Source organism: Phaethon aethereus, assembly GCF_964289735.1.
Source record: "Phaethon aethereus genome assembly, chromosome: 28".
Lineage (NCBI taxonomy): Eukaryota > Metazoa > Chordata > Aves > Phaethontiformes > Phaethontidae > Phaethon > Phaethon aethereus.
The window spans coordinates 2,592,290-2,617,278 of record NC_138604.1 but is presented as its reverse complement, the minus strand read 5'-3'; the positions used below and the strand labels follow the sequence as shown (position 1 = coordinate 2,617,278).

Below are 24,989 nucleotides of genomic sequence, written 5' to 3'. Positions count from 1 at the left end.
TTGGCTCCAGCAACCCCTCCTCTCCCAAACACGCTGCGAGGAACCCGGCCCTGCGAAGGCTGCTTGGGAAGATTGATGCAGCGCGTGATCTCATCTGGCTTCGCACCCTATCTGGCAATCTTGGGACGGTGCCCGAGCCCTTAATGAAAGCTGGCACGCCCTTCATAGCAGGGAGGGCTTGTTACACCCCCTTTCCAGGTGAGCAAACCTGGGGTCGTTGACTTCTCTCCGACCACACAGAGAATCGGCCGAGCGCCAGGCGTGCTGCCTCGCTGCAGCGTCCCCGCAGCCCCTTCTCTTCCGCGGGAGCCCGGCGGCAGCCTGGCCCGGCGCAGGGCTCGGCGTGCTCCGCCGGGGCTGAAACACAGCCTGGCACCCAGGCCACGCTGCTGGGGCGGGCGGTGGCCGTCCCTGTCCCGTCGAGATGTGGAGCAAGTGACTCTCCCGTGGCAGGGAGCTCCTAACCCCGATGGCCACGGCCACCCGGGGCTGGCGTCGCCGGGCGTCCTCACGCGGCCGTCGCCCTCGGGAGCGGGCTGCCCTGTTTGCAAAGCAGCTCAGCGCGCTTTCTCCTTTCTCGCAGAGGAAACGACGGCTCAGCTGCCATCCCCCAAGCTGGGCAGATGTGAATGTAACGGCAACCCGTACAAGACACATATGTCAGCCTCAAAAATAAGGTTAAAACCACTGTTTCTGCAGGAAGTTATTTTTTCTGACATTCTCTAAGCTTCGGCGTTGCAATGCCCCACGAACTCACAAATCGCCTTGGTTGCAAAGGAAAAAAAGAAAAACCAAACACCTTTTGGGAGAAGCTAAATGCAAACTTCCCCATGTGAAGAGACGTTCCGGTTAGCTTTTTTTTTTGATCCGAGGAGACGTCTCCCGCACAACCCCCCCGTGCAAACCCCTCTGCTCCCCGCATGGGTCCCTGAGCAGCGCCCGCGGAGAGCAGAGCTGCACGCTGACCTACATACGTCTTTCCCAGGTGTGCTGGTAAACATCCTCCCCGGGGAAGGATAATGAGGGAGTCTCCCTGGGAAGTGCAGCAATGCGGGGAGCAGCCGGAGAACAGGACTGACCGGAAGAAATCCTCACCCTCCACCCACCCCCGGCAGCCCGCAAGCACAGAGCTGCTCCCACCAGTCCGATCTGCGCCCGTCGGCTGGTCGATGCAGGTGAGCAGGGTGAGTCTCCCGCCGTTGCTTTCTGTACTTGAAATGAGCTTTTGTGTTTTCAGGGTCATTTTTGCATCCCAGCAAGGCTCGGGGCAGCAGGGACTAAAGACACAAGCACAGGATTAGCTGCCCGGACTCCCTCCGCACGGCCCCGAGCGCGGCGGGTGTGCAGACACGGCACTTTCCTTAGCTGCAAGAGCTGATTCATCCAACCCGACAAGTGCCTGAGATGGCCACGGGGAGCTTCGTCCTTTTAATTTAAGCAGGGAGTGGGAAAGTGAAGTGAATTAAGGTGAAAGTCCCGAGACTAGCCAGGGCGGCGGGCAGCCCAGCTTTCAGCATCCAGCAAAGGGAGGTTTTGGGTTTTTTTTTTACCTTTGCCAAGGAAATGTAGAAAGGCTGAAACTGAACTGAATATGTTTTGAGTTACTGGAAGGGAATGTGGGTTTTTTCTTCTGTGGGCAGAGCTGCCGCTGCCACCTTGCTGTGCCCTCAAGTTTTGCTCCTCGCCAGGACTGGAGGCATGTCCAAGCTCATTAAAGCCATCACCGACATGATGGAGAGTTACCAGGGCAGTGCCAGGAAGGGGAAGAAATCTGAGCCCTTCAGTAGAAGTGAGTTCAAGAAGCTGATCCAGCAGGAGTTTGCTCCTGTCAAGGTAACTGTATGGCCTCAAGGGTGCAAAGATGGATGGGGAAGGTGTTGGGGTGGTCGGGGGTGCTGAGGGGTCCTGCGACACCCACCCCATACCCAGGGTGGGAATTGGATCTCCCCAGTCTTTGATTTTCCTGGGGTTGGGCATCATGGGCAATTTCCCTGGGTTTGTGTTGCAAGGCAGCAAAGCTCCTGTGCACCCCTCCCAGTCCTGCTGTCCCCATTTTCCTGCAGGGAAGGGGAGGAGGAGGGTGAGGAAGGGCTGCCCGGTCCCACGGGGTGCTGTGGTCCTGCTGTGCCTCCCTTTCCTCCCTGGGCAAACCCGGGCGTCATGCCACGCTACGAAGCCTTCGCGCGGGACCCCGCGCAGCCTGCGCTGCCCGCGGCGCCTGCCCTTCGTGCTGCGTCGCTATTGCGGTGCGGGGACCCGGCCCTCGCGTCGCCGCCTTGGCCCTTTGGGCAGGTCTAACGGGCTCCCGTTCTCTCAGCGGTCGCCCACCAGCAAGTACAGGCACATCGCCAGCCTGCCGGACTCAGACACCGAGCCCATCAACAAGAAGGAGAGGGGCTCCGCCGAGCCCTGCGTGTACTGACGGGCGGCTGCCGCTGCCGCCGGGGCGCGGCGGCGAGGAGGTAAGGGAGAGCGCCGGGAGCCCCGCCAGCAGGCGAAGCTGCCAGGCAGCATTTGCATTGCCTCGTTAGGCAGGGACAGATCCTTCCTCGGGACCGGTGTCACCCCGAGGTGCCGCGTGGCTCCCCGGGTCCGCTCCAGCCCTTGCGGTTGCCCCAGCAAGCCCGATCCATCGGGGAGGGTGGGATGGAGCCAGGAGCTGAGCTGGGGACCCAGCGAGCGTTTAATCAGCTCTAATAACGCCAATAAAAACTTGCCGGGCGCAAGCTCAGCGCGAAGCAGAGGTATCGCAGGGTGGGCAGTGGGGAAATGGGGGCTTCAGCAGGGCTTTGGGGCAGCCGCGGGTGAAGTCCCCCGCGGGGCTTTCTTCCCTCTCCTGCAGGACGCCTGAATTGCCCCGTGGGCAGAGGACAGAGGCACCAGCAGCGCGCGGGCTCGGCGCGGCCGCCCCTCCTGCCCGCTCGGGCTCCCTGCGCGCCTCGGGCACAGGCAACGCCTGCCCTTGCGCCAGCGGCGGCGGGGGAGACGTGAAGACCCTGCTCCGCGCCCTGTATCACCTCCATGAGGCAAACATAACCCCGGTCTCTCGTCCCGACGCTCCACGGGTGTCTCTTTGGGGTGCTTTGCAAATGCAGCTTGAAGGCTGGGGAGTGGGGGCAGATTTGTTGTTTTTTTTTCTTGTAAACACAACAGCAGAGCAAGGGCTGATGTATCAACCCCTTCTTCCATGAGCTCCTTTTGTTTTTAATGGGTAGAAAGTGAAAAATCACTAGTCAATAGGGCTGGAATGAGCCATACAATTAGTTGACTCAGGCTGTACGGTAATAATGAGTAAAGAGTGGCAGTTCTTCAGGGAAAATGAAAGGTCTGGGAGTTCGTCTCCAGCTTATTTGAAGTGAACAGCAAAATTCTCACGGGTTTGGCGAGGACCAGAAATGCACCTCAATATCTACGAGGATGTTTCAGTCTAATAAATGCAGCTGGCGCAGCATGCTGGCTTTCTTTTCCATTAAAAAAGAGAAGCCTAGCCCTCATGTTTTGTTTATTTTAGGAAAGCCTTTACCCATGTCTTTGGGTAATTAACCTGCACAAAGCTGTGCAAAGAAATACCACTGACAGTGAGGATGAGGAGAGAGGACTGCTCTCCTTAGCCATGCTTGGTTAAAACATTGCTCCCGATGTATAAACCAAGAAAACAAGACTTTTTATAGCGAGGAGGGGATGGTAGAAACCGTGAGTTTCAGTGGAAAAAAAATACTGCAGACAGTTATCAGGTCTGTAATGTTTTATAACCCCATCTGCAAGTTTCTGGAACGTCAGGGGAAGACACGTAGTTTCTGACAAGGATTCGCTTTACGATCACTTTACTACACAGACGGATGTTTTTGGCATGGTTTATTCCTCCCAAGCTAGTGAGTGCAGGATCGGGTCCTTAGCTGCTACCTGTCTGAAGGGGTTAATACATCAGCCACCTTATGTGTGATGTTTCTGCATTGTAAATATCCGAAAGGAATTTTTGGGGGGCTTATTTTCCTGCGTCTTACATAAGCGGTTGTAATGCCATAAAAAAGCAATAAAAACCGTACGAAACAAGATGACTGCCTGCTTTTCGTGAGCCACCCAGGGACCCCCAGGAGCCTCCCTGGGTAGAGGCTGCTCAAAGCTGTGTAAAAAAAGCTGTCGTGGCGGGGAAGCCCAGAGGGGATGGGGCAGGAATGCAAAGCTCTGGGGGTCCGGGGGCACCGGAGGCACCCGGGACCGGCGCCGCACCCTGGGTGTAGAGCCCCGGCAGGACACGCTGCGGGATGGGGGGATGTTTTTGTGCTTTCCCCATCACGTGGAACGCCGTCGGCCGCGACTGGCGGAGGAGAGCGGAGCTGGTGGGCGCCCCGGGATGATCCACGCTGAACTGTGGCTGGTGACCAGAATGTCACCGGGGTCGAGAGAGAAACCCGCTCTGCACGAAGAGCACAAGCACGTTTGTTAATCCAGCTGCGCTCCTGTAGCGCGCGTGGAAAACAAGGACGAGGAGTTCAAGGAAAGGCCAACACGAGAGAGGTCTTGGGAACTTAATGCTTTATTTAGGGGCACCTCATGGGGCCGAAGCACAGCCTGGCGCATCAGGCGGAGGCAGCGGGGAAGCACGAGAGATGCCCCTTCCCCCGGGCGCGGTGGTCCTGCGGGGCAGAGGGGAGGGTCTGCAGCCCGGCAGCCCCGGGGCTTGCAAAGCTCCGGGGAGGCCGGAGGGAGCTGGTCCGTGCGTGGCCTTTGCTGCCAGCGCCAGGGCATGCGGGACACCCCATCACTTCAGCTTCTGCGAGGGCAGCTGGTGGACCTGCTGCTGCTGCTGCTGCTGGCACTGGACCTGTGGCTTCCCGTGGCAGCTGGAGCCACCGCTGCTGTGGCAGCCGCCGCCGCCGGAGCTGTGGCAACCGCCGCCGCCGCCGGAGCTGTGGCAGCCGCCGCCGCCGGAGCTGTGACAGCCGCCGCCGCCGCCGGAGCTGTGGCAACCGCCGCCACCGGAGCTGTGGCAGCCGCCACCACCGGAGCTGTGGCAGCCGCCGTCGGAGCCGTGGCAGCCGCCGCTGGTCTGGCGGGTGTAGCGCTCCTGCTTGTGGCACTTGTCCTTGTCCTGGCGCGAGCACATTGTTGTGTGTCGGGGTGACCTGCGGGGAGAGAGGAACCGTCGGGGGCTGCTGCATGTCCCACCACCCCGGTTGCCCCAGCGCCCCGATCCTGGGGACCCCGCGCCTGCCCCGTTTGCAGTTCCACCCCCAGCGCTGCTGTGCAGGGGCCTGGCGGACCCCCCAGGTCTGGAGCAGTGCCCTGCGTCCACTGGTGGAGGATTTCATCAGCCGGCCGTAGCAGCGCGGCGTGGCCCAGCCACGAGACAGGTCCTGGCCTCCCTCCACGCATCCCGCCACGCTGCGAGCATCCCCTGCGTCCCAGCAGCGGCGTTTGCGTTAAACCCGTGCTCCGCGTCCCTTGCCGGGAAAGGCGTCCCCAAAGGAGGAAAATCCAACCGTGATGCCAGACTTACCTGAGCGTGAGAGGGGAGCGAGGGGAGGGAATGAAGAACCCTGGGGCAGGAGCAGTTTTATAGAGGTCTTAGATCCCTTTGCCCGGAAATGAGACAGCTCTCTGTCATAGCGATCTATTAATTTAATACCAATCCCCATCAAACCGCCCTCTGTTTACATCGCTCACCTGACTCATTCGCGATGGGTATCATTCCTTTTTTATCTGTTTCCTGTGCCACATACGTCCCTAATTGCCAGCCTCACCTGCCCTTAATAGGAAAACCCGTGGGTGCCTGGGTTTCCAAAGGCTCATCTGTTTGAGGTTTGTTTTGTTAAATTAAATCCAGGCGTAATTATAGCCCCATCCCATGAGGCTCTGCTCTCAGAGTCTGATCCCTGCTATTGATCCGGCAACAGATAAAGCCAGAAATAATCCAGGTAAAAAGGAGTGGAAAGTTGCTCTCTTCTCCCTTAGATGCTCGGTCCAAAAGAGCATCCATGGCCACGGGGACAGCCAGTGGGGCGAGGACAAAGTCCTCCTGGGCTTCCTCTAAAGAAGGGTCTCAAGTCTTCAGCAGGGCTTTTCTAGCTCCCCTCCTTGACCTAAAGGGTGTGAATTCCCCCCGCAAAGGCACCCGAGCAGCCAGAAGACAGTCTTGGGCGCTGCTGAAAGCCTTGCAAGCCCTGCTGTGTTCACATACATCTGAGCAAGGTTCCCGAGTGCTTTGTTGACAAAGACTAGATATTTCCATCCTCTTAATGACAAAGATCAGGAATTGAAGACTGAGGAACTAAAAGACCCATCTGGTGCTGTCTTCTTCATTGGTCCATCTTCTGGAGCAAAGCTGGAGCTCCGGAGATGGCCCTTCTGCACAGCCCTGTCCTGGTCGAAACGCTGCCCAGCACTTTGCCGCCCCACAAAGTACATTGACCTCTAAATGCCACAGCTCCTTATTTACAGGACAAAGGCAAGAAAAAGTCTGAGAGGTAGAAGATAACGTTGGGAGCCACGCAAACAGACACAAAGATCCACCTTGGTGCCAAAGAGAAACGCTTTGGCCGCTCTCCGAGGGAGGAGGGGATAGCGCCAGGGTTCGGGTTGTTTGAGCTGAAAGCCGGTGTCTTTCCCAAGACACAGGTCAACCACTGCTAGTTCGTTATGCTCAGCACCAGCAGTGGCACTGAAAATGAGCTCCTTTCTGCTTCTCTGGGAAGCTGTTGTGTGGCTCCTGTCTGGCTTCAGGCAAACGCCCATTGGCAGGGGTTGAGCTGGCCCCGAGGTCCCTCTGTGCTGCAGGTGGCCCAGCTTGAGCAGAGGGGGATGTGGTGACAACGGGATGAAACCTCCCCCAGGGACGCAGGTGTCCCCAGGGCGTGGGTGGCTCATGCCGCTCACATCTGAAATTTTCCGTACCTGAACCGTCCATCACGACCCGACCTGGTGGCGATGGCTGTGTCTTACCCGAGGGGTCAACAGCGGGGAGGATTGCGAAGCTCTCCTCCGGCCTCGCAGGACCCTGGCTCACCCAGCACGAAACGCAGCCGGCAGTTACCGCGCTGACTGCCACCGATGTCATAAAATACCACACAGAAAGCGGTGGCTGCAGTTGTAATTAGCAGAGGGACCGGGCAGGCACCCACTTGGAGCTGCGTCCGCCGCAGGCAAAACCCGTGTAGCTGCTGGAACAAGCGCGTGTGCGCACAGAAGGGCTCCTGTGCGGGCTGAGCGCGACGTCCACGGGGCTTCTTGCTATGGCTGTGTGCATCCCTCCTACCACCCAAAATGATCACCAGTGACTAAAGTCTCAAGGACAAATGCGTTTCTCTGCCTGAGTCTTGCGCAATATGTTGTTGTTGGCTTCCGGAGGATATTAGTAGCGGTCGTGTCTTGCCTGGGTCAGGCGTGATGCTCTGCACAGGAGAGTTTAAGGCTGATTTGCTTTTCAGGTGATGATCTCATGCATTCAATGAGAAAGGACAGATGAGTATTTTCAGTGTGACCAACCAGGTACCAAGTTTCATAACGGCTGGTGTTTTTTTCCTGCAGTCACCAGCCTCGCAGATGTGTTAGTTCAGCTTTCAGTTAAAAGCAGAAACCACATCAAAACAGGCGCAGAGAAGGCTCTGTCCTTTTTTACTGTGGTTACAGGGAAAAAAAAAAAAATCTCTGAACAATCAAAAACCTAAGAGGCAAAGAAAAGGAACCTCAAAACTTGCGACTAGTAATCGCGTCTGGGGTTTTCTTGGGCTGAGGGGGGCTGGCAGCCGGGCACGGCCGCACCACCCGGCTCCCCTCGCTCGGCTTTTGCGCAGGGCGTAACACACCTGGGCCAGGCTGATCCCAGCTCCCAGCTGCAAAACTCCTTCCCTGGTTGCCTGCCTGCCTTTCCAGCGGCAGCTCTGCCAGGTCCTGGCTGTGCGGGGAGATGGGTTTAGCTTCCCCCTCTGCCAGCTCTTCCCTTGACTCTTTGCATCCCGCAGTCCAGCTCACGGCAGCAGATATCTGCTGAGCTCATCTGCCGCCAGCACGCGCACAACGTGCTTCAAAAGACAAAAGAAGTAAAGATTTTGCCGAATTCAATTACTGTTTTACGCAGCAACATCATTCTCTCTAAAATGCAATGCTAGGTGGTCTCCCCGCTCACACGCGCTGAAGGGCTGGGCGCTTTCTCGGGGTGACTTCCGCTGGTTAAGATATATGACCTGCCAGCAACTGTATAGACTCTATATTCCTCCACACCCAGCTGTACCGCTACAGCGTGCGTGGAAAACAAGGACGAGGAGTTCAAGGAAAGGCCAACACGAGAGAGGTCTTGGGAACTTAATGCTTTATTTAGGGGCACCTCATGGGGCCGAAGCACAGCCTGGCGCATCAGGCGGAGGCAGCGGGGAAGCACGAGAGATGCCCCTTCCCCCGGGCGCGGTGGTCCTGCGGGGCAGAGGGGAGGGTCTGCAGCCCGGCAGCCCCGGGGCTTGCAAAGCTCCGGGGAGGCCGGAGGGAGCTGGTCCGTGCGTGGCCTTTGCTGCCAGCGCCAGGGCATGCGGGACACCCCATCACTTCAGCTTCTGCGAGGGCAGCTGGTGGACCTGCTGCTGCTGCTGCTGCTGCTGCTGGCACTGGACCTGTGGCTTCCCGTGGCAGCCGGAGCCACCGCTGCTGTGGCAGCCACCGCCGCCGGAGCTGTGGCAACCGCCACCGCCGGAGCTGTGGCAGCCGCCGCCGCCAGAGCTGTGACAGCCGCCGCCGCCGCCGGAGCTGTGGCAACCGCCGCCACCGGAGCTGTGGCAGCCGCCGTCGGAGCCGTGGCAGCCGCCGCTGGTCTGGCGGGTGTAGCGCTCCTGCTTGTGGCACTTGTCCTTGTCCTGGCGCGAGCACATTGTTGTGTGTCGGGGTGACCTGCGGGGAGAGAGGAGCCGTCGGGGGCTTTCCTTTCCTGCTTCTGCTCTTCCAGAGAGGAGAAATCTGGATGTACATTTATCCAGTCTTAGCCAGACCCCACAATCATCTTGAAACCTTGCATCAGCTTCTTATACCACCCGTGGGATGGTCCCACCAACACCGTAGCCAAAGATGCCGGGAGCACCCAGGGCACCTGGGCAGGCTGACCACGGCTGGCTTGCCGAAGCAGAGCCTTCTCGCTCCCGGAGGAAGGAGAGCGACACCCCAGAGCCTCCGCCCAAGTCCCAACCCCGCTGCTCTCTTCCAGCATCCCCTGTGCTCCCTCCCCACCCCACCTCCCTCCTCGCAAGCCCCCGCAGCGCAAGCCCCAACCCACTACGAAGCGCGGGGTCCAGCCCGCTCCAAACCCATCTGCCTCCCAGAGAGCGTCGAACGCTGCGCCGAGCCCCGCGGCGTCGCCGCTCTTACCCCGGATGCTGGCGCAGCGAAGGGGCAAGGAGGGAATGAGGCTTTCCGGGGCAGGAGCGCTTTTATACCCTCTCTGCACACCCCGTCTGGAAATGAAGCACCTCCCTGTCGCAGAGGCCTGCCTGCTCATCTAATTTGTCGATGGCTTTAATTTTTTTTTTTTTTTTTTTGCCTCCCCAGTCTTCAAGTTGCTTGTGTGACTCACCTCATCCGCGCCGGGTATCGCCTCTTGTTATCGGTCGTCTTTCCTCTGCCGCAGAAATATTTAATTGCCAGCTCTACCTGTGCTTAGCTCCAGTGGGGGAGCAGCGTGGGTGGCCCCGGTTTCTACAGCTTTGCCGGTTGGTTTGTGGTGTTGGTCACAGCTGGGGAGCGCTTTGCTTTTTTGGGGGGGGAATTATGTCATAGACCTAAATCACACCACGCTTTTAAAATGCCTGGAGGTGCTCTAGCCCTGCGAGTGCCCATAAACGCAGACATGTGCCTATACGTGCCAATAATGCCCTTGACAGCGTAGGCAGCTCCTCCTTAGCAGCAATTTGGCTGTTGGCTTGTTTCTCTTAAAACCAGCTGAAATACAGTGGAGTGGTGAAGAGAGAGAAACTTTTTGCCAGTCAAAAGTTTCCTGCTGTTGCGAGAAGGACCAGAAGCGGCTGGGATGCTTATTTTTGGAAGGAGGAAGATCTGCCCCAGGTAGCGATCCAGGATTAGCGAGGCGCATAATTACGTGGTTAACTTTCAGCTTGAGTAATGCCGGAGTGGCAGCGCCGGTGGTTTTTTTCCAGGTTGTGAGCAGCTTTGGTGCTGCCATGCGGAGGAGCAGGGCTCCCATGGGTGCCGTCTTCGGTGACGCACGGTGGCCGGGGGTGGCTGCCACGTTGTGGGGAGCTGGCAGACCCCGGGGACTTTCTCCAAACTTGTAGGAACGTCCTTTTTGGAGCACTTTTCCCTGCTCCCCAATTAGCTTCTAATTGGCCGACAAATCTGAGTGTCATTTGGACGCACAGATCCACACGAGCCTCCAGGTCTGGCCAGGTACCACCTTCGCCGAGAGAGCTAATCGCAAGCAATAATTTAAGATACTCCCTGTACCTTTCCCGTACCTCTGCTGCGTGGGCTAAGAAGTACTTAGGACCACGGGTCTTGTTTTGCCCTTTTCTGCCACTACTTGGGGAAGGCATTTCAGTAGTTAAGCAGGCAGCAAATAAAAGACTAAAATCAGTATTTCTAGCTGAAATAGGGAGCTGCTATGATTTTTTCAGTGCTTGGAAAACGCTGGTTGAAAAATATTTCCCTTGCCTGCAGAGATGCTTGAGCATTTGGCATTTTTGGTCCACCTCTCCTGCCTTTTATTTTTCTTTCTCCATGCTGATTGAGTTTCGATGCTATTCCCAGACGCTGACCACAGTGGGATGGGGGCTTAGCCCCATCCCACCTTTGCTAAAGCTGTTTGAGAGACCCGGCATCCTTCGGGAAGCGGCTGGAAAACTAAACAAGCTGCCGGGCATCGAGGTGCCTCTTCCAGCCTTTTGTGCCCGAACCTTTGTTAAGGCACGACAAGTCCTGAGCGGTTCCTGCAACCCGAAAACCTGACACATTTGCTGTTACCAAAATAAGGAGAATTTTTGGAAAGGCGGTTGGAGAGGGCAGGGTTAATGAGTCAGGTATGCAACCTAAATGCTTCTTTTGTGTTGCTTAATTGCTGTTATGAACTAGAACAGTGTCAGGGCAAACTGTACCCAGGCTTGATCACTTCTCTTTAATGGTGTTTTGCTCTGGCGTGGGAAGAAATACGGTAAATACTCTCTGTGAAAAAAGACTTAAAGTAACGTTTAGCTCTCAGCATCGCACTGTATTCAGTTCCTTATGTTTTAGTTGTTCGGAGTTTGTTAAAGATCAGCAGCACCCAGCCAGCAGTCCTGGGCAGCCTCTAGATTTTGTGGCTGTCAGCTTTAACACGCCTTGAAAATGGGGTTTGCACTGGGGGCTTAAGGGAAATGCCAGACTCGCACAACAAGCCTTTTCAGATGATTCCAGCTGCCTGGTGAGGGAGTTAGCTGCTGCCTGCACCCGTTCTAGCAATGCCAGATATTTCTAATATTCATGACACACTCGGGAACAATCTTATCAGGGCAACATCCATTTCATAAATGGCAATACCAGACCAATAAATTACACAATTCATTTTAATTACAAGCCGAGAAGAAATTTATGAGTTCGTTGTGTAACAACGGGAGCATCTTGCAACGCCCCTGGCTTGACCCAGGGCTCTGGAAGTGCTGGGCAGAGGGTTTCTAGAAAGGATTGCTGGGGGGTTTGTCGCACACACGTGGAGATCCCTGCCCCAAGGATGGTGCCTTGGGGCCAGAGGGCAAAAAAAGGGGTTTCTGCCCCTTTGTGGGTGCCTTTCTTTGACTACAGGACTTTTTCTGCCCCACTGTTGTGTCCAGAGCTGGCCCCCAGGGCTTGTGTAATGCAGCCCATGGGGTCCTGGTGGGGGATTTTGGGTCTCCAGCTCTGTGGGAAGGTGCTGTGGAGGAGAGCGGAGGCCTGAGGTGGCCTCCTAAAATGTCAGCATTTAAAAATCTTCATTCTCTCTCTTTTCCTTCGGAGTCCAGAGGGGAGAGTGTGGCAGTGCCTACCCCTAGTGCTTGTGTCTGGGCAGGGTAACTCCAGGGCCATCGCACAAGCAGAAGGTCTCTTGTGTTGTGATATGAAATACATACGAAAGAAAAGTCATGAACTCGCATGAACTCAGAATTCTAATGGCTCATATACAGTCACAGACTGATTCAGAGAAAACCATGCCGGCGTGAATGTACACAGTTTATTTTAGCACCCACAGATAAGCTCAGCAGAGGTGCAGGACTCACCAGGGGAGGGAGAGGAGACATTTTCTTTGAAGGTTGCTGGGAGACATGCAAAGCTTTCTGAACTCAGCACAAGATCAAGGACATGAATGTGTATAACATGCAGATAATGTCCCCATCACTTCATCTTTGAGGATACTTGATAAATTTGCTGCTGGCAATCCTGTGGCTTTCCATGGCAGGATCCACCACTGCTCCCATGGCATCCAGATCCTCTGCTCCCATGGCATCCAGACCCACCACTGCTCCCGTGGCATCCAGATCCACCACTGCTCCCGTGGCATCCGGATCCTCTGCTCCCATGGCATCCAGATCCACCGCTGTTCCCGTGGCACCCTTCACCGCTGTGGCATGTGGATCGTTCTTGCCGGTGGCACTGGTCTTTGTCCTGGCGGGAGCACATCTTTGCAGACCTGCTGGAAAGACTGTCTTCTTTGAGTGGGTGCAAAGGCAAGAGACACTGTGATGCCTGTCAGCTGACAGTAATAGATGTCTAGTTAGATGGGATTATATATCAAGAATAAACTCTCATTATAAGACAGATTCATGAAGAAGAGAGAAAAATTAGCAATGCACGTCTGCCCAGAGGGGTCCCTGACCTGCACAGCTTTGAGGCAATCTTTCCTTTCTTTTCTATGTTTAGCAACTACACAAGATAGAAGTTAAAGCACTTAGTGACTAGTGAGAAGTGGTGGCCAGAGGCCAGAGCTAGACCTGAAGACCCCTGTCCTCAGCCGTCTGAACCAATAAGTTTTAAGTTTTCCTAGTTGCTTTCTATTATTTATGTATAGGCATAGATGGAGAAGACAACTTAGGCAGAAGGACTGAGCAACTGTGACCAGAGACAGTCACAGAGGTGAGACGTGTAAGATAAGTGCTCAAGACCTCAGGATCAGGACAAAGCTGGTGATCATTAAAAGTGCAGAAGTTTGATCAGAATTTTGGACTTACCCCGTTCAACAGGAATTTGAGAGGAGACGTAAGCTGAGACAACGAGGAGAAATGGGGTGCGAGACCTTTTATAGCGTGCCCAGTGTTTTTCCTCCGGAAACAAGATGAGCTCCCACTGGAGGGACTTGATTGTTCACCATCCCGAGCACTTTGTTAATTGGAGAGTTTTTACACTGCTGTTTTGACTCATGGTATTACAAGCAGATCAATATCCCGCCTTTGGGATCACCATTCCTCTCGTTACTCCATAAAAATGTTAATTGCCCACCACGCCTGGTGTGGTTCATGCATAGGGATGGGGAGGCTTCTGGATGGTCTTGCTGCCTTTGACAAAAACATTTACCTGTTTCTTGTGCCTAATGCAAAGCAGCCCTGAGCCCAATTCGGCAACGCAAAGATGTTAGAGGATGGGAAGCTGGGATAGTGGGGTGGGCTGGTGGACTGGGTTGCAAAGGGATACGGAAAATAAAAGGGGCTTGAAAGAGAACAAGTAAGGCCATGGTGGAAAAATGAGTGCGTTTGGGCAGCTTGGGAAAAAAATCTAGGTTGTGAGTGGGCAAAGGAGACAGAGAATTACGGGTGCAGCTGTGAGCACATGATGGGATGGCAGAAGGTGAGCACAGAGCCCAGGGCTGGTCTATGAGGGGGGTGCCCTGAAAACAAGGAGCATGAGCATCCTCCGCTGAGCCCCGGGGGCCAGCATTGGCCATCCGCCTCTGCTGGGGCGATTGGGCTTGGCTCTGATGGGTTACAAAAGGAGTTGAGTTGCCTCTGGGCCCTAAAACTGTCACTGGGGCTTGGGTTTAGGGTTTAGGGGTGGGAGATAGCCATGCAAGACTTTGAGGCAAACTCCTGCTGGATGCGTCCGCTTGGAACGATGGGAGTGGGCAAATGCAGGTGGTGGGATGTGGCCGGTGACTAGCATCAAAAAGTAACCTATTTCTGAGTACAACAGCAAAGAAGCACCAAAAGGAGTGTTGCAATATTTCAAGCCAGTCCTCTCTTTGCCTTTTAACCCAAACAGAAGGAATTTAAAACCCCATAGGAGGCAGAGAGCAACCAGGCAGGAGGCTCAGGGGGCCAAAAGTTGTCCAACAGCATCCTATTCCCAAGATACTTGTTCCAAATATCTGCTGTTGGTTACCTTTATTACACTTCGAACAAAGAAAGAGCTAGGGAGGAAAATGTTGTGACTCTTTGAGCTCTTTCACCCCTCTGTGCCTTTGTCCTCACATGTACATCGGGGAGGGCATCGGCACCCGTGTCTCTGTTGATTTAATGCTCTGGTTTGGGGAGAAAAGTGTCTTTCTGCCTATGGAGCGCACCAGGCCTGATCTCAACCAGGACTCTAGAGGCCATTGTAATATTAATAATAGCACAGATCAAATTAAAGTAAAATACAGAGTCAAGGAGATTCATTGCTAACCAATGGAGCTGAATCACTTGAACGAATTGATACGTGAGGAAATCAGAATGTGTCTGGGGATATTTCACAAACGTCAGAAGAATGAAAAGTTCTTGTGAAACTAGTATTCACGATTCACTAATTACACCCCAGATCATGTGGATGGTGACAAACACGTTTATCATTTCTCTCGGCAATAGAGTCATCCACCTGAGCCTGGCCTGGTGGGGAGGATGCTCAGATGTGTCAGAGACCTGGACCCATGTACCAGACAGGACCGTATTGACCCTACAGCTGGTCTCTGAGCCCCACATATCCCCTCCAAAGCTCCTAATCTTTGGGAGACGTTTCTTTGTGCCCCTTGATCCTATTCTGAGTGGATGGCAGGTTTTTTCTTTGGGTAATTTATTGGTTTTATGGAGGAAATTGCCTTTGCAGCTGCCCTAATACAAGTCTCAGGAGACGGTTTGTTTCCCAGTTTGGATCTTGGTGGCTTTATACATGGTCATGATGCTTCCATATGTCATTTATTGGTTTTCTATTTATTAAGGAGACAAATGAAGCACAGAAAACCCCCAAGATCTTAGCAGTATCTGGGGGACACCCCACGTACAAGTTCAAACCTCTAAATCCCTGAGAATTGATTTAAACACGAAGAAGATCTCTCTCTGTTTCGGACAGGGATTGCGCGTGTGAAATCCCTCTTGTCAGAGGTTAGACAAATCTATCTCAAAAGAGCATAAGCAGAGCAACTCCTGCACCGGGGCGTGGGAAGCAGGAGGTGTGAGGAAGAGGTTGGCAAGAAAGCCTTGATGCAGCGTCAGGGCAGATCATGTTGGCAGCCTCCGCGTGTCCACCTATAAAATCTCCATCCCAGGAAGGTGCACCCTGCGCCAGTTTTTACTTCTTTTCCTTATCCAGATCGTGCTGCAGGGGAAATCTCCACCACTAACGTTGCGAAGCGGCTGATTCTGTGGTGTGTCACATCCTGCCGGCTGGGCCAGGCAGGACACTGGGAGATGGAGGCGATGGAGGCTCTCACCTGGGCTGGGTGAGGTGCGAGGAGCTACCTGGGACGTGATGCTGTGAGTCACTGACTCCAGGTCCCTGCTTTGCTGCAACAATCCTCCCAGGTAATTCCTCTTCTAACTTTACAAGGATTCCTCTTCTAACCTTAAATCTTACAAGGAGTTTGGAGCCTTTTGCTCCATGAGAGAGCGGGTCCAGCCAAGTGCACCCCTGACGTCTACAAACATGCTTTTAACTTCCATTTGACATATATTCCTGGCCAGATGATCTCCATTTCTCCCTGAGTCAAAGCCTTCAGCTCTGAGAGGTCTTACCACTCCGTGGTCTTTCCCAACATCTCTCAGCTGTCAGAGCAGCCCCGAGCATCACTGAGCACCGGCTGCCGAAGACATGTAGGTCCTGCAGGAGCTCCCTTGGGGTGAGACAAGATCTGTCATGCTTGGGATCTCTGAAGGTCTAATGGACCGTGGACCAGAGCATGTCTCTTTCACCAGCTTCGGCATCCCCTCTTGCTCTTGCACTATCTGTGCCATTCCTGTTCCTGAATCCTGACTTTTTTCCCAGGTCTTATTTTGGAGGCTTCTGATACAAGCCAAACTGCACCCGTTGCCTCGTCGGTGAATGAAAGGACGTGCCAAGCAGATTCTCTCATTTTTACCTCTCTGATGAAGTGTGTGGGTTTTTTTACATTAGTATATTAGTATTTAATTGCTGGGTTGCATAAAGAATCCGTGATGAAAACTGTCAGTTCCTTCTCAGTGAGGAAGGTGTCTGGAGCAGGGATAAAAAGACACCAGGTTGAATCAACCAGGAACCTCTATGTGAGGGTGAACGGGGACACTGCAAACACCAGCTTTGGCCACAAGAAGGAACAGAAGCAGTTCAAAGGGATGGAAAACACTGATGCAAGGAGGTTATGAACCATAATTTTTATTGCCTCCGTGTCTGCTGTGAAATAAGGAGGTGAATAGCACTTAATATTTCACAGAGACGGCGGGTTACACCTTCAAAGTGCGTTACAAGCCAAATGACAGGAGGAGCGGAGATCCGTGAGCAACATGGGACACGCTGACCAACACGGCGACGTCGCGAGAGTGAAAAGTTTCTCTCATTCTTCCCCACTCCTCACGTCCTCTACTTCATCTTCTGGGCTGGCACTTTGCAGACCTGCTTTTGCTGCTGGCTTGGGATGCACTTTGCCACGGGCACGCAGCCTTGCTGCACTGGAGGGGGACAGGTCTGCACTGGGCAGCACTGCGGGACACGCTGCATTGGCTTGCGGTAGCACGGCTTCCCCCTCTGGTACCCTGATCCGTGGCACGTCTCAGAGCAGACCGACCTCCCATAGCCGTGGCATCCCCCCGATGACCCATAGCTGTATGTGGGTCTCCTGACGCAGCTCGAACCACCTCCGTGGTACGAACTTGATGACCCGTGGCACCTCTCAGAGCAGACCGACCTCCCATAGCCGTGGCATCCCCCCGATGACCCATAGCTGTATGTGGGTCTCCTGATGCAGCTCGAGCCCCCGCCTTCGTGGCACGAATCAGCTGCAGCGTAGCCCTGGCATCTTTCGGAACAGACTGGCTGCCGATAGCCGTAATGCCGGTAGTTGTGTCCTCTCATACCTTCAACGCCTTCGCCGTCGCACCCCGAGGAGCAGGTGTTGTAGCCGTAGCGGAAGGGTGTGCGCCGGGTGTCCAGCCAGGACCCCGAGGGGTCATACCAGGTTGAATTCAAGTTGAAGTATGATTCTCTCCCAGAAGAGTATATCATGTTTGAGTTGTAGGGGAAAGCCTGAAAAACACACGGCCAGGTAGGCTTGTATTTCCATCTCCTCTGTTTTAACTTAATTTTCCATAAAGCTGCTTTAGTGATCTACGTACAGGTCAACGTTGCTTAACCTGAAAGCCTGGATCTAAAGGAAATTCCTGCAGTTGCCCGATACTGGTCAGATTATGTCCAAACCCTCTTTCTGATCTCACCCTAGATTTTTTTTTTTCCTCCAAGAATGGAAACTACCATAAGGCACTACAGCATATAGTGTCATTGCTGTAAATCCCATACCCAAGTCCCCCGACAGCTTCTTTCTTGGCTTAGCCCATCGTCCATCCAACCCTTGTGTGTGGAGCATGGTCTGAAGGACAGTGCCAGCGTGCCAGGTCTGTGAGCTCCTGAATAATCCAGACACCCATCCGAAAATGAACCCGGCTGCTCCGGGATGTGTCTTACCCAGTTCACAAGGGAAGGCAGATGCTGACCAGTGGAGCAGATTGTGAGAGGCAAGGGATGGAGGCCTTTTATATGGTTCCAAGTGTTCCCCTTGTAAATGAAACACGCTGCAGGAACGAGGACTAAATTATTTATTGACAAAACATCTCCTCCATTTGGATGGTGTTCCCAGCACTTGGCATGCTCTGCTTGACTCACAATTCCTGATAAGCATCTCTTAATTATAACGTAGTTACTGAGTGGTGCACATAAAGGACTCATATTGTTTAAGCCACACATTGACTATGTGAGGAGAGTAATAATGTACTTATTCACCATCTCCAGAGGACCAAGACACTGACTGGAGGCTGATGGGTGACCTGTGAGTCAGGAGCTGTGATGTGCACAGTGTTAATGTCCCGGCCTTCCCATTCTGCTACCCGTGAGGAGCATTTCCATGTGCCTGAAGCACAAACAGGTGCTTGGGAAGAGCCACCTCAGAGTCACCAAAAGCAAATCGTGCTGATGGGTTTCGGTGATGAAGAGGTTGGCTCTGTGGATGGTGGAGTGTGATGGATGGTGCTACCTCAGCTTTTGCAAGGCTTTTGGCACAGTCTCCCAAGGCAGCCTTGTAGTTAAACTAGTGGAGGTATGGACTGGATGGGTAAACTACATGGTGGGTGAAAAACTGGCTGATACTTGTGCTGGTGCTGTTTGACATCTTCATTAATGCCCTGGACAATGGGGTGGACTTGGCAAATCTACAGGTGGCACTGAATTGGGGTCAGCAGCTGAAATTGCTGGAAGATGGGATGTGGGCAGGCTGGAGGAATGGTCCTGCAGCTGGGATGGACTAACTGGTATGGAAAGGCTGGGGCAGCTGGTGAAAAGCATCTTGGAAGATGGACCAAAGCTGACCTGGGAGCGCCAGCGTGAGGGCTCATCTGGCCCTTGGTCTGCGGGCTCTGAGTCAGCCCTCAGGCACCCTGCTGGGATGGTGCCTGGGAACTGGCTTCAGGGAGGAGAAGGCGGGAAGAAAACAGCTAATAAAATAAGGAATTTCTGAGGTTAAGTTTCATCTGTAAGTGGTTTTTCGTCTGGTTAAGATTAGCCGTGAGAAAAATAAATTGTTGTGGTTTTCTGCGTTAAGAAAACACGAACGAATTTCTGTTTTTCTTCCTCTGTTTCTTCGGTGGTTGCTAGCGGCCGTGAGGACACACTGGGGCTATGCTTAGCCAAAGCAAACAAACAGAGGTATATATTTTGATGGCACTAGTGGAAGGCTTTTCTGGCAAAGCGGGAGAGAAACAGCACGTTACCAGTGTGCCTGCGAGAGCCAGGCAGTGGGGAGCTGCGGGGGAAGAGCCTGGCTTGCATCTTCCCTCCCGGAGTGAAAAGGCATTCCTGGCACGCACAGACACGCCTCACGTGCTGGGGCACTCGCTTATTATCATGATTAACGTTTATATGATGGATGGGCTCCCGGTGCAGGGTTACTCTCTGGCTAATGAGGGTGATGGCACACGTTACAGAGCAAACTGTTTGCGCCCAGATCACTTGCCGATGGACCATGGTGAAGTCCATCCATTGGTCCTGCGGCGGGTAACCGCAGGAGAGGGTTTTTTACAGCACGCGGTTCAGCCTGGTGAAGCTGCTGCAGCCAGAGCTGAGATCCTGACCTGTGCACTCTAATTTCGATTTTAAACTTACAAGTTCCCTTGTGAGAAATTTAATGACTTCTGACATCTTCTCATCGAAATGTTCTTGGTATTTTTGGGGGTAAAAAAAAAAGGAACCAAGTGTCAGCTGAATTTTTTCAACTTTATTCTTGAATACACAGGGAGAAAATGAAATTGCGGGAGTCCCTGATGCTCCTGCAAGCCACAGTGTGTACTTTTTTCCCAGTACAGTCCTGCCTCTGTTTTCAGACAACCGTGGAATCATGGTCCGCTAAACCCGTGGGAGAAGGTGAGTCCGTGGCAGGCTGTTTCCCCGTTCTTGCTCAGGCTTTTTCTGTTCGCTTTCTCCATCCCCAGGCTGCTCACCTTCTCAGAAGAGGGGAGAAACGGCTGAGGAAGAACCAAGTGGAATTTGGACGATTAAAGCCTATTCCCCGGCAGAGCAGGACCCTGGGAATTCAAAGTGTCAGTGCCGGGGTCGCGCAGGGGACTGCGGACCCTGAATCCAGCCTGCGAAGGGCAGCAACCAGCCCTCAGCCACCGCGGCGTGGCACCGTGCCGAAAGCCGAGGTGGGAGCATCAGCGCTTTGGGCGAGGAGTGAAGCCTCCCCCACGCTGAGCGCAGAGCCGACGCGTGCTGGGGAGGGGTCCCGGTGCCTCGCCGGCCCCGCGGTCACTTCTTCTGCAGGCAGGGTGGCAAGAGGGGGACCTGCTTTTGCTGGTGCTGGCTGGGGTGCAGCGGCAGGGGCACAGCGGCCGGGCAGCAGTGCTGGACGGGTGGGCGGCAGCACGGGACGGAGGGGCAGCGGTGCTGCAGCGGCCGGGGGTGCAGTATCACGGGGGGACAGGCATCCTGCGTGGGGCACTGCTCCACTCGCCTCCGGGGCTTGCCGCAGCAACCCGGCTCCTCGCCATGCCAGGGTGGGCGGTACTGCTGCAGCGGTCGGCGGTGGATTTTCACGGGTGGGGGGCAGACGGGCTGCACGTGGCTCACCTCCACCCGCCGCCGGGGCTTGCCAAAATTACAGCTTTGCTGTGGCGGGCAGCAGCTCTGGAGTGGGCATGGCTCCATGGGCTGGCAACCTTGCGGCTCGCTCTGGCAGGACCCCTCGATGTCGCGGCTGAGGCTGCCGGGGTCGTGGCAAGGGGGCAGGTCCGTGGCGCCCATGGGGCTGTGGTGGCAGCACCCCGTGGAACCGTGCCACGTCCAGCCCTTCTCGCCGCAGACCGAGCCATCGTGGCACAAGTCCTGGTCGCCGTCGCCTTTATGGTAATGCATCCTGTGGCAGAGATGGCCAAGCCCTCGGGGATAAACAGTCTGGGAAAAAGAAAAAAACCCACCGACTTCTTTTTTTTTGCTGTTTCTATGAAATAAAAATGAGGAATCCGAGACAGCTGAGAGAATCCAACTCACCCTGGGACCGGGGACGGACGGGCTGAGCAGGGTGTCTGAGTCCTGAGGACAGCGCTGGGGCCAAAAGCTTTTATATGAGGCCAAGCTCTCTTAGAAATGAGGCATGCCATGGGAATTAATAGCTGAGCAGTGAGTGCCACTTCTGTATGTGTATTTTTTCTGGCACTTGCTAGTGGATTAATCAGCTGCAATTAGCATCTCCCTTGATGTAATGTCAGCTTAGCTCTTTGCATATGCGGTGGCCATTATCTAATTAGTTCTCCCATCGGTCATGTTCAAATACGCTGTTACCTAATGTTAGTCAGATGGGATCCTGGGATAAGGATACCTGGAATACCATGATGCTGAGTGGTGTGCCCAAAAGGAGTCTCTCGTGGCAGTGGGAAAACCACAAAAAGGCCCAGGAGGCCTGGTGTCCAGTCCCATGTCTGGGCGCCCAATGGCTTAAGTCTTGAAACAGGGTGTTGGAGCAGAGGTACACAAATGACAATGGTTTTTCATGGGGCTGAAAGAAAACAGAGAAAAACCTGTCGTTGAAAACAAGCAAGCTTCCTGCCAAAATAAAGTGCAATTTTTTTTAAAGAAGGAAAAATTGGAAAAACAGTGAAATTCTGTTTTCAGTAAGAAGTGATGGATTTTTCAACTCTGTTTCAGCTTAACGTCACCCTGACCAACCCCAAACCAGGAATCGTCGTGTTTGTGGTGGGCTCCATGGAGCTGGGTTTTTCCCCCAAACTGCTGCCTGGGGTTTTTACCCACAGCTGGAAATCCAGCTTGATACTCAGCAGAGATGAGGCGCTTTTACTGCCTCTTCACGCCCCGCTCCACGCGTTGTGCCACGGTACCATGGTCTGCGGCTGGAGGTGCCCTGTGATGGAACAGGGGCTACACACAGTTATCATCTCTACTTGAATATAATTAAAAGTGGGAAAACCTCTTTTCATTATGCTAACTTCGTGAGACTGCAATTTTATTTCGTGAAGCTGGACTCCAAGTGGACTTTTGTTTACTATATATAAAAAATTCTGAATTCTGGATTAGCAAAATTCAGAAAAAACATCATCTGAAACTTACACTTTAATGCGTCTGTTCTTTAAAAACAGACATCAGGTTTTAATTAACAACATTTTCCTGATACGATGACCTTTCTTCATGGAGTACCCTAGCACTGAAGCTGCAGAAGGCATCTAAAAAAGTGCAGAGAGTACAATTATTTCTTTAAAAACTGCAATTTCTGCCAAACAAACCCATCTTCTGACGCTGAAAACGTTATCAATCAATTGGGATTTTTTTTTTCTTTCGTAAGCTTCCATCTGAAACATCTTTGGCTTTTGATGTGTTACTGCAAACTTGAAATTTTCTGTTAGAAAACTCGGGAGGTTTTCCAGCTGGCTTTGTGGATGGGGCTGCAGGTTGGACCTTGCTTGTCAGAGAAGGTCTGTGATAATCTGCAGGTGGTACTCACCACCTTCCAGAGCACAGAGGAACCGGACAGCGGGAGGGATGGCGAGGGCACCAAGGGTGACATCAGGACTGTGATGGACGGCGGATGTTGTCGCCCTGTGTGTAGTATGGATGACTGGAAGACGCGAGCTTTGAATAGAGGATCCCTACGGACAGGGGTGGACCACGTCAGGCTGTGGCTGGGATGGATGTTCCCCTATTGAAACGAATTAATTCCCTTCCAAGCGAGGAGCACCTCGGTCAAGTGAGCGCGTACGGCACTGAAAGCCCTTTTACGCGCCGCGAGTCTGGGACGCGGACGCCACCGAGGCGTGCTGACCTCATGAACTAACAATTCCAGGCTTTGCCAAGCACCATATCCACCTTTCTGACATTTCTGCTTTGACTCATTTTCCGTGTAGCTGCTCCACTTTGCATTTCTGTGGACGGTCAAGGCATTTTTTAAATACCAGCAAAGCATCTCTCACGGCAGCCCCGGGGCTGTGAGTGCAACAGGTATTTCCGTGCGCTCGCTCCATGGCAGAGGCTCTGCGAGAGATGCTCAGAGGTTTTTCCAGTGGCGTTTGGGTTTGAATCACTGGGAAAAGCATGCGCAGAATTCAGGGGCACGACGCCAGGGCGCGTGATGGGACCTGGCGACTTTGCTGCCGCGGAGATAATTTATTCTTTAGCTATAGGAAAAGCATAATTGCCTTGCAGGAAGCCACAGGGCTTGCATGTAAGGGCGGAAAAGACCTTGGTATCTGTTATGAGCCAACAAGGATTTTAGATTTATCATTAATTTTAGATTTATCATTAATTTTAGATTTATGGCTCGTTACCGCAGTCCCAAGATTATGCTGGGTTTGGATTTTTTCATGTTAGAAGAGATGTGTTGGAGTTTCTTCCCCTTCCTGAGGATTTTTCACATCACGAAGTGCAAATATTTCATTTCTGAATCTCATCTCTTAAAATTTGCCACACTTCAATAGAATTCTAGATTAAATTAGGCGGTATTTCTGAATCCTTCGGGCTAGACTTATATCTCCACATCTTTCAATGACTTTTTCCCATGTTGCTGGTCTATTTAATCTTATTGACCAGTTATCGGGCCTTTTAAGAAGCCGGCTTTAAAGCTCAGCAAATTTGTTGGAAAGATTTCCATTAACAAAAAAGACCTTTAGGACCATACCGATGCTTCGACAGCAGACTGTGTGTCTTCAACATCATAGGGAAGGGAAAGATAGCTTGAAACTGCAATGCCGAGAGGATGGTCCCGTAGCTGAGATAATGTACTGACACTAGCAAGCGCTATTTTTCCCTGGATGAGAGACTGACCCAAGAAGTTTACTGCATGTGCCGGGGTGCTGTCATCAGTAACATGACAAATAGTTGAAAAATTCATTATATTCAGAAACTAAGCAAATGCTAAAAAAGTCCCAGACCAGGGCTATATATTAAAAGGCGAATGAATAAACATATACGAGAAGTTTGTAGCATCAAAACTTACAAATTTTATTATCCAGCCCGACTAATTGGAGATTAAAGCAAGAAAAGGGAGTATGATACATCAACAGCATTAAACATCCCACACACCGAGAGGAAAATTAACAGCAGGAGTAACGCTTACAAAGGAAAATCACACTGATCAGTGGGTGGCAACTTCAAAGCACGTTACAGGCATTTGGTGATTAAAGGCGGGCAAAGAAGAGGAGAGGAGATCTACAGTCTCTAAGTAAAGGAGGAAGAGCGTTCAGGGCCATATCCATATCCGTATCCATATCCGTGTCCAACGGCGGGTGATCCAGGAGGGCAGCAGCAGGCAGCGCAGCCCCGCTCGACCGCTGCCGGGTGGGTTTAGCTGCCGCAGCAGCCGCCCCTGTGGCTGCCGCAGCAGCCTCTGTTGTTCCTGCTGTAGCAGCAGTACTGCATGGGCATGCAGCAGGGGCTGGGGCAGCAGTACTGCATGGGCGGGCAGCACGACTGCGTCTTGCAGCACTTGGGGCTGCTGTAGCAGCACATGGAGTAGTTACTTCCACCGCAGCATCCACAACCTCCGTTGGGCATGTTGTTGGTAGTGGGGTAGGCAAAGCTGGAAGGAACAAGAGAGAGTCTGTCTGTGACTGGGAGCAGGATATTTAGAAATACAGAATTAATTCAAAGCTCTCTTGATGCTGAATTCAGAGATTCAGGGAGCTGAAACAGAGTGCTGTCTTGTTTGTAGCAAATCTTGCTTGTAACTCTTCTCTCTGTCTTTTTCCTGCAATGTAGATGCTCACCTACTCGTACCAGGGCATCCCTCATGTCTTAGCAAGAATCACACAGCACAGTGCACATAGTCCTCAGTCTGGGCCCTCCTGAGACATTCTTGGTCCCCTTGCTCCGCCTGGCCCTGCTGGTACTCCTGTAGTCTCTCCATTCCTTAACACTTCTAGCTCGTCCCCATAATTCCTAGTACACGGTTCATAAAAGCCCAACTTCAGCCAAAGTCCCAGTCCAGGTACCCAGTTCTACTTGGATACTGAAGTAAGGTAGCCATAGCATTTTGCTTCTGTGAAAAGGAAGGAAGGTTTAGATGTTCTCACTTACCCTGTTGAAGAGTGAGGAGAGGTGAAGGGAAGAGAAGATGAGCGAATGAA

The 24,989-nt window shown here is 53.2% G+C and overlaps 6 protein-coding genes across 6 annotated transcripts; 1 reads left to right on the top strand and 5 right to left on the bottom strand.

Moving 5' to 3' along the window:
- Positions 1-1,698: 1,698 nt before the first annotated feature.
- LOC309414180 (uncharacterized protein) lies at positions 1,699-2,741 on the top strand (the record flags this gene model as incomplete). Its single annotated transcript, XM_082011472.1, has 2 exons — positions 1,699-1,833; positions 2,318-2,741. The coding sequence occupies 2 exons, from the start codon at positions 1,699-1,701 to the stop codon at positions 2,420-2,422; spliced, it is 240 nt and encodes a 79-aa protein (XP_081867598.1). The 3' UTR covers positions 2,423-2,741.
- A 1,533-nt stretch (positions 2,742-4,274) lies between these two features.
- LOC309414170 (uncharacterized protein) lies at positions 4,275-5,107 on the bottom strand (the record flags this gene model as incomplete). The annotated part of the gene is made up of 1 exon (XM_082011457.1): positions 4,275-5,107. The coding sequence occupies one exon, from the start codon at positions 5,105-5,107 to the stop codon at positions 4,763-4,765; it is 345 nt and encodes a 114-aa protein (XP_081867583.1). The 3' UTR covers positions 4,275-4,762.
- A 3,427-nt stretch (positions 5,108-8,534) lies between these two features.
- LOC309414400 (uncharacterized protein) lies at positions 8,535-9,971 on the bottom strand (the record flags this gene model as incomplete). Its single annotated transcript, XM_082011713.1, has 1 exon — positions 8,535-9,971. The coding sequence occupies exon 1, from the start codon at positions 8,856-8,858 to the stop codon at positions 8,535-8,537; it is 324 nt and encodes a 107-aa protein (XP_081867839.1). The 5' UTR covers positions 8,859-9,971.
- Positions 9,972-12,336: 2,365 nt separating this feature from the next.
- On the bottom strand, positions 12,337-12,621 carry LOC309414377 (uncharacterized protein; the record flags this gene model as incomplete). The annotated part of the gene is made up of 1 exon (XM_082011687.1): positions 12,337-12,621. One exon carries the CDS (start codon positions 12,619-12,621, stop codon positions 12,337-12,339), a length of 285 nt encoding a protein of 94 aa, XP_081867813.1.
- A 4,116-nt stretch (positions 12,622-16,737) lies between these two features.
- Positions 16,738-17,379, bottom strand: LOC309414209 (uncharacterized protein; the record flags this gene model as incomplete). The annotated part of the gene is made up of 1 exon (XM_082011506.1): positions 16,738-17,379. The coding sequence occupies one exon, from the start codon at positions 17,377-17,379 to the stop codon at positions 16,738-16,740; it is 642 nt and encodes a 213-aa protein (XP_081867632.1).
- Positions 17,380-20,166: 2,787 nt separating this feature from the next.
- Positions 20,167-20,979, bottom strand: LOC309414169 (uncharacterized protein; the record flags this gene model as incomplete). The annotated part of the gene is made up of 1 exon (XM_082011456.1): positions 20,167-20,979. The coding sequence occupies exon 1, from the start codon at positions 20,770-20,772 to the stop codon at positions 20,167-20,169; it is 606 nt and encodes a 201-aa protein (XP_081867582.1). The 5' UTR covers positions 20,773-20,979.
- Between the last annotated feature and the right edge of the window lie 4,010 nt (positions 20,980-24,989).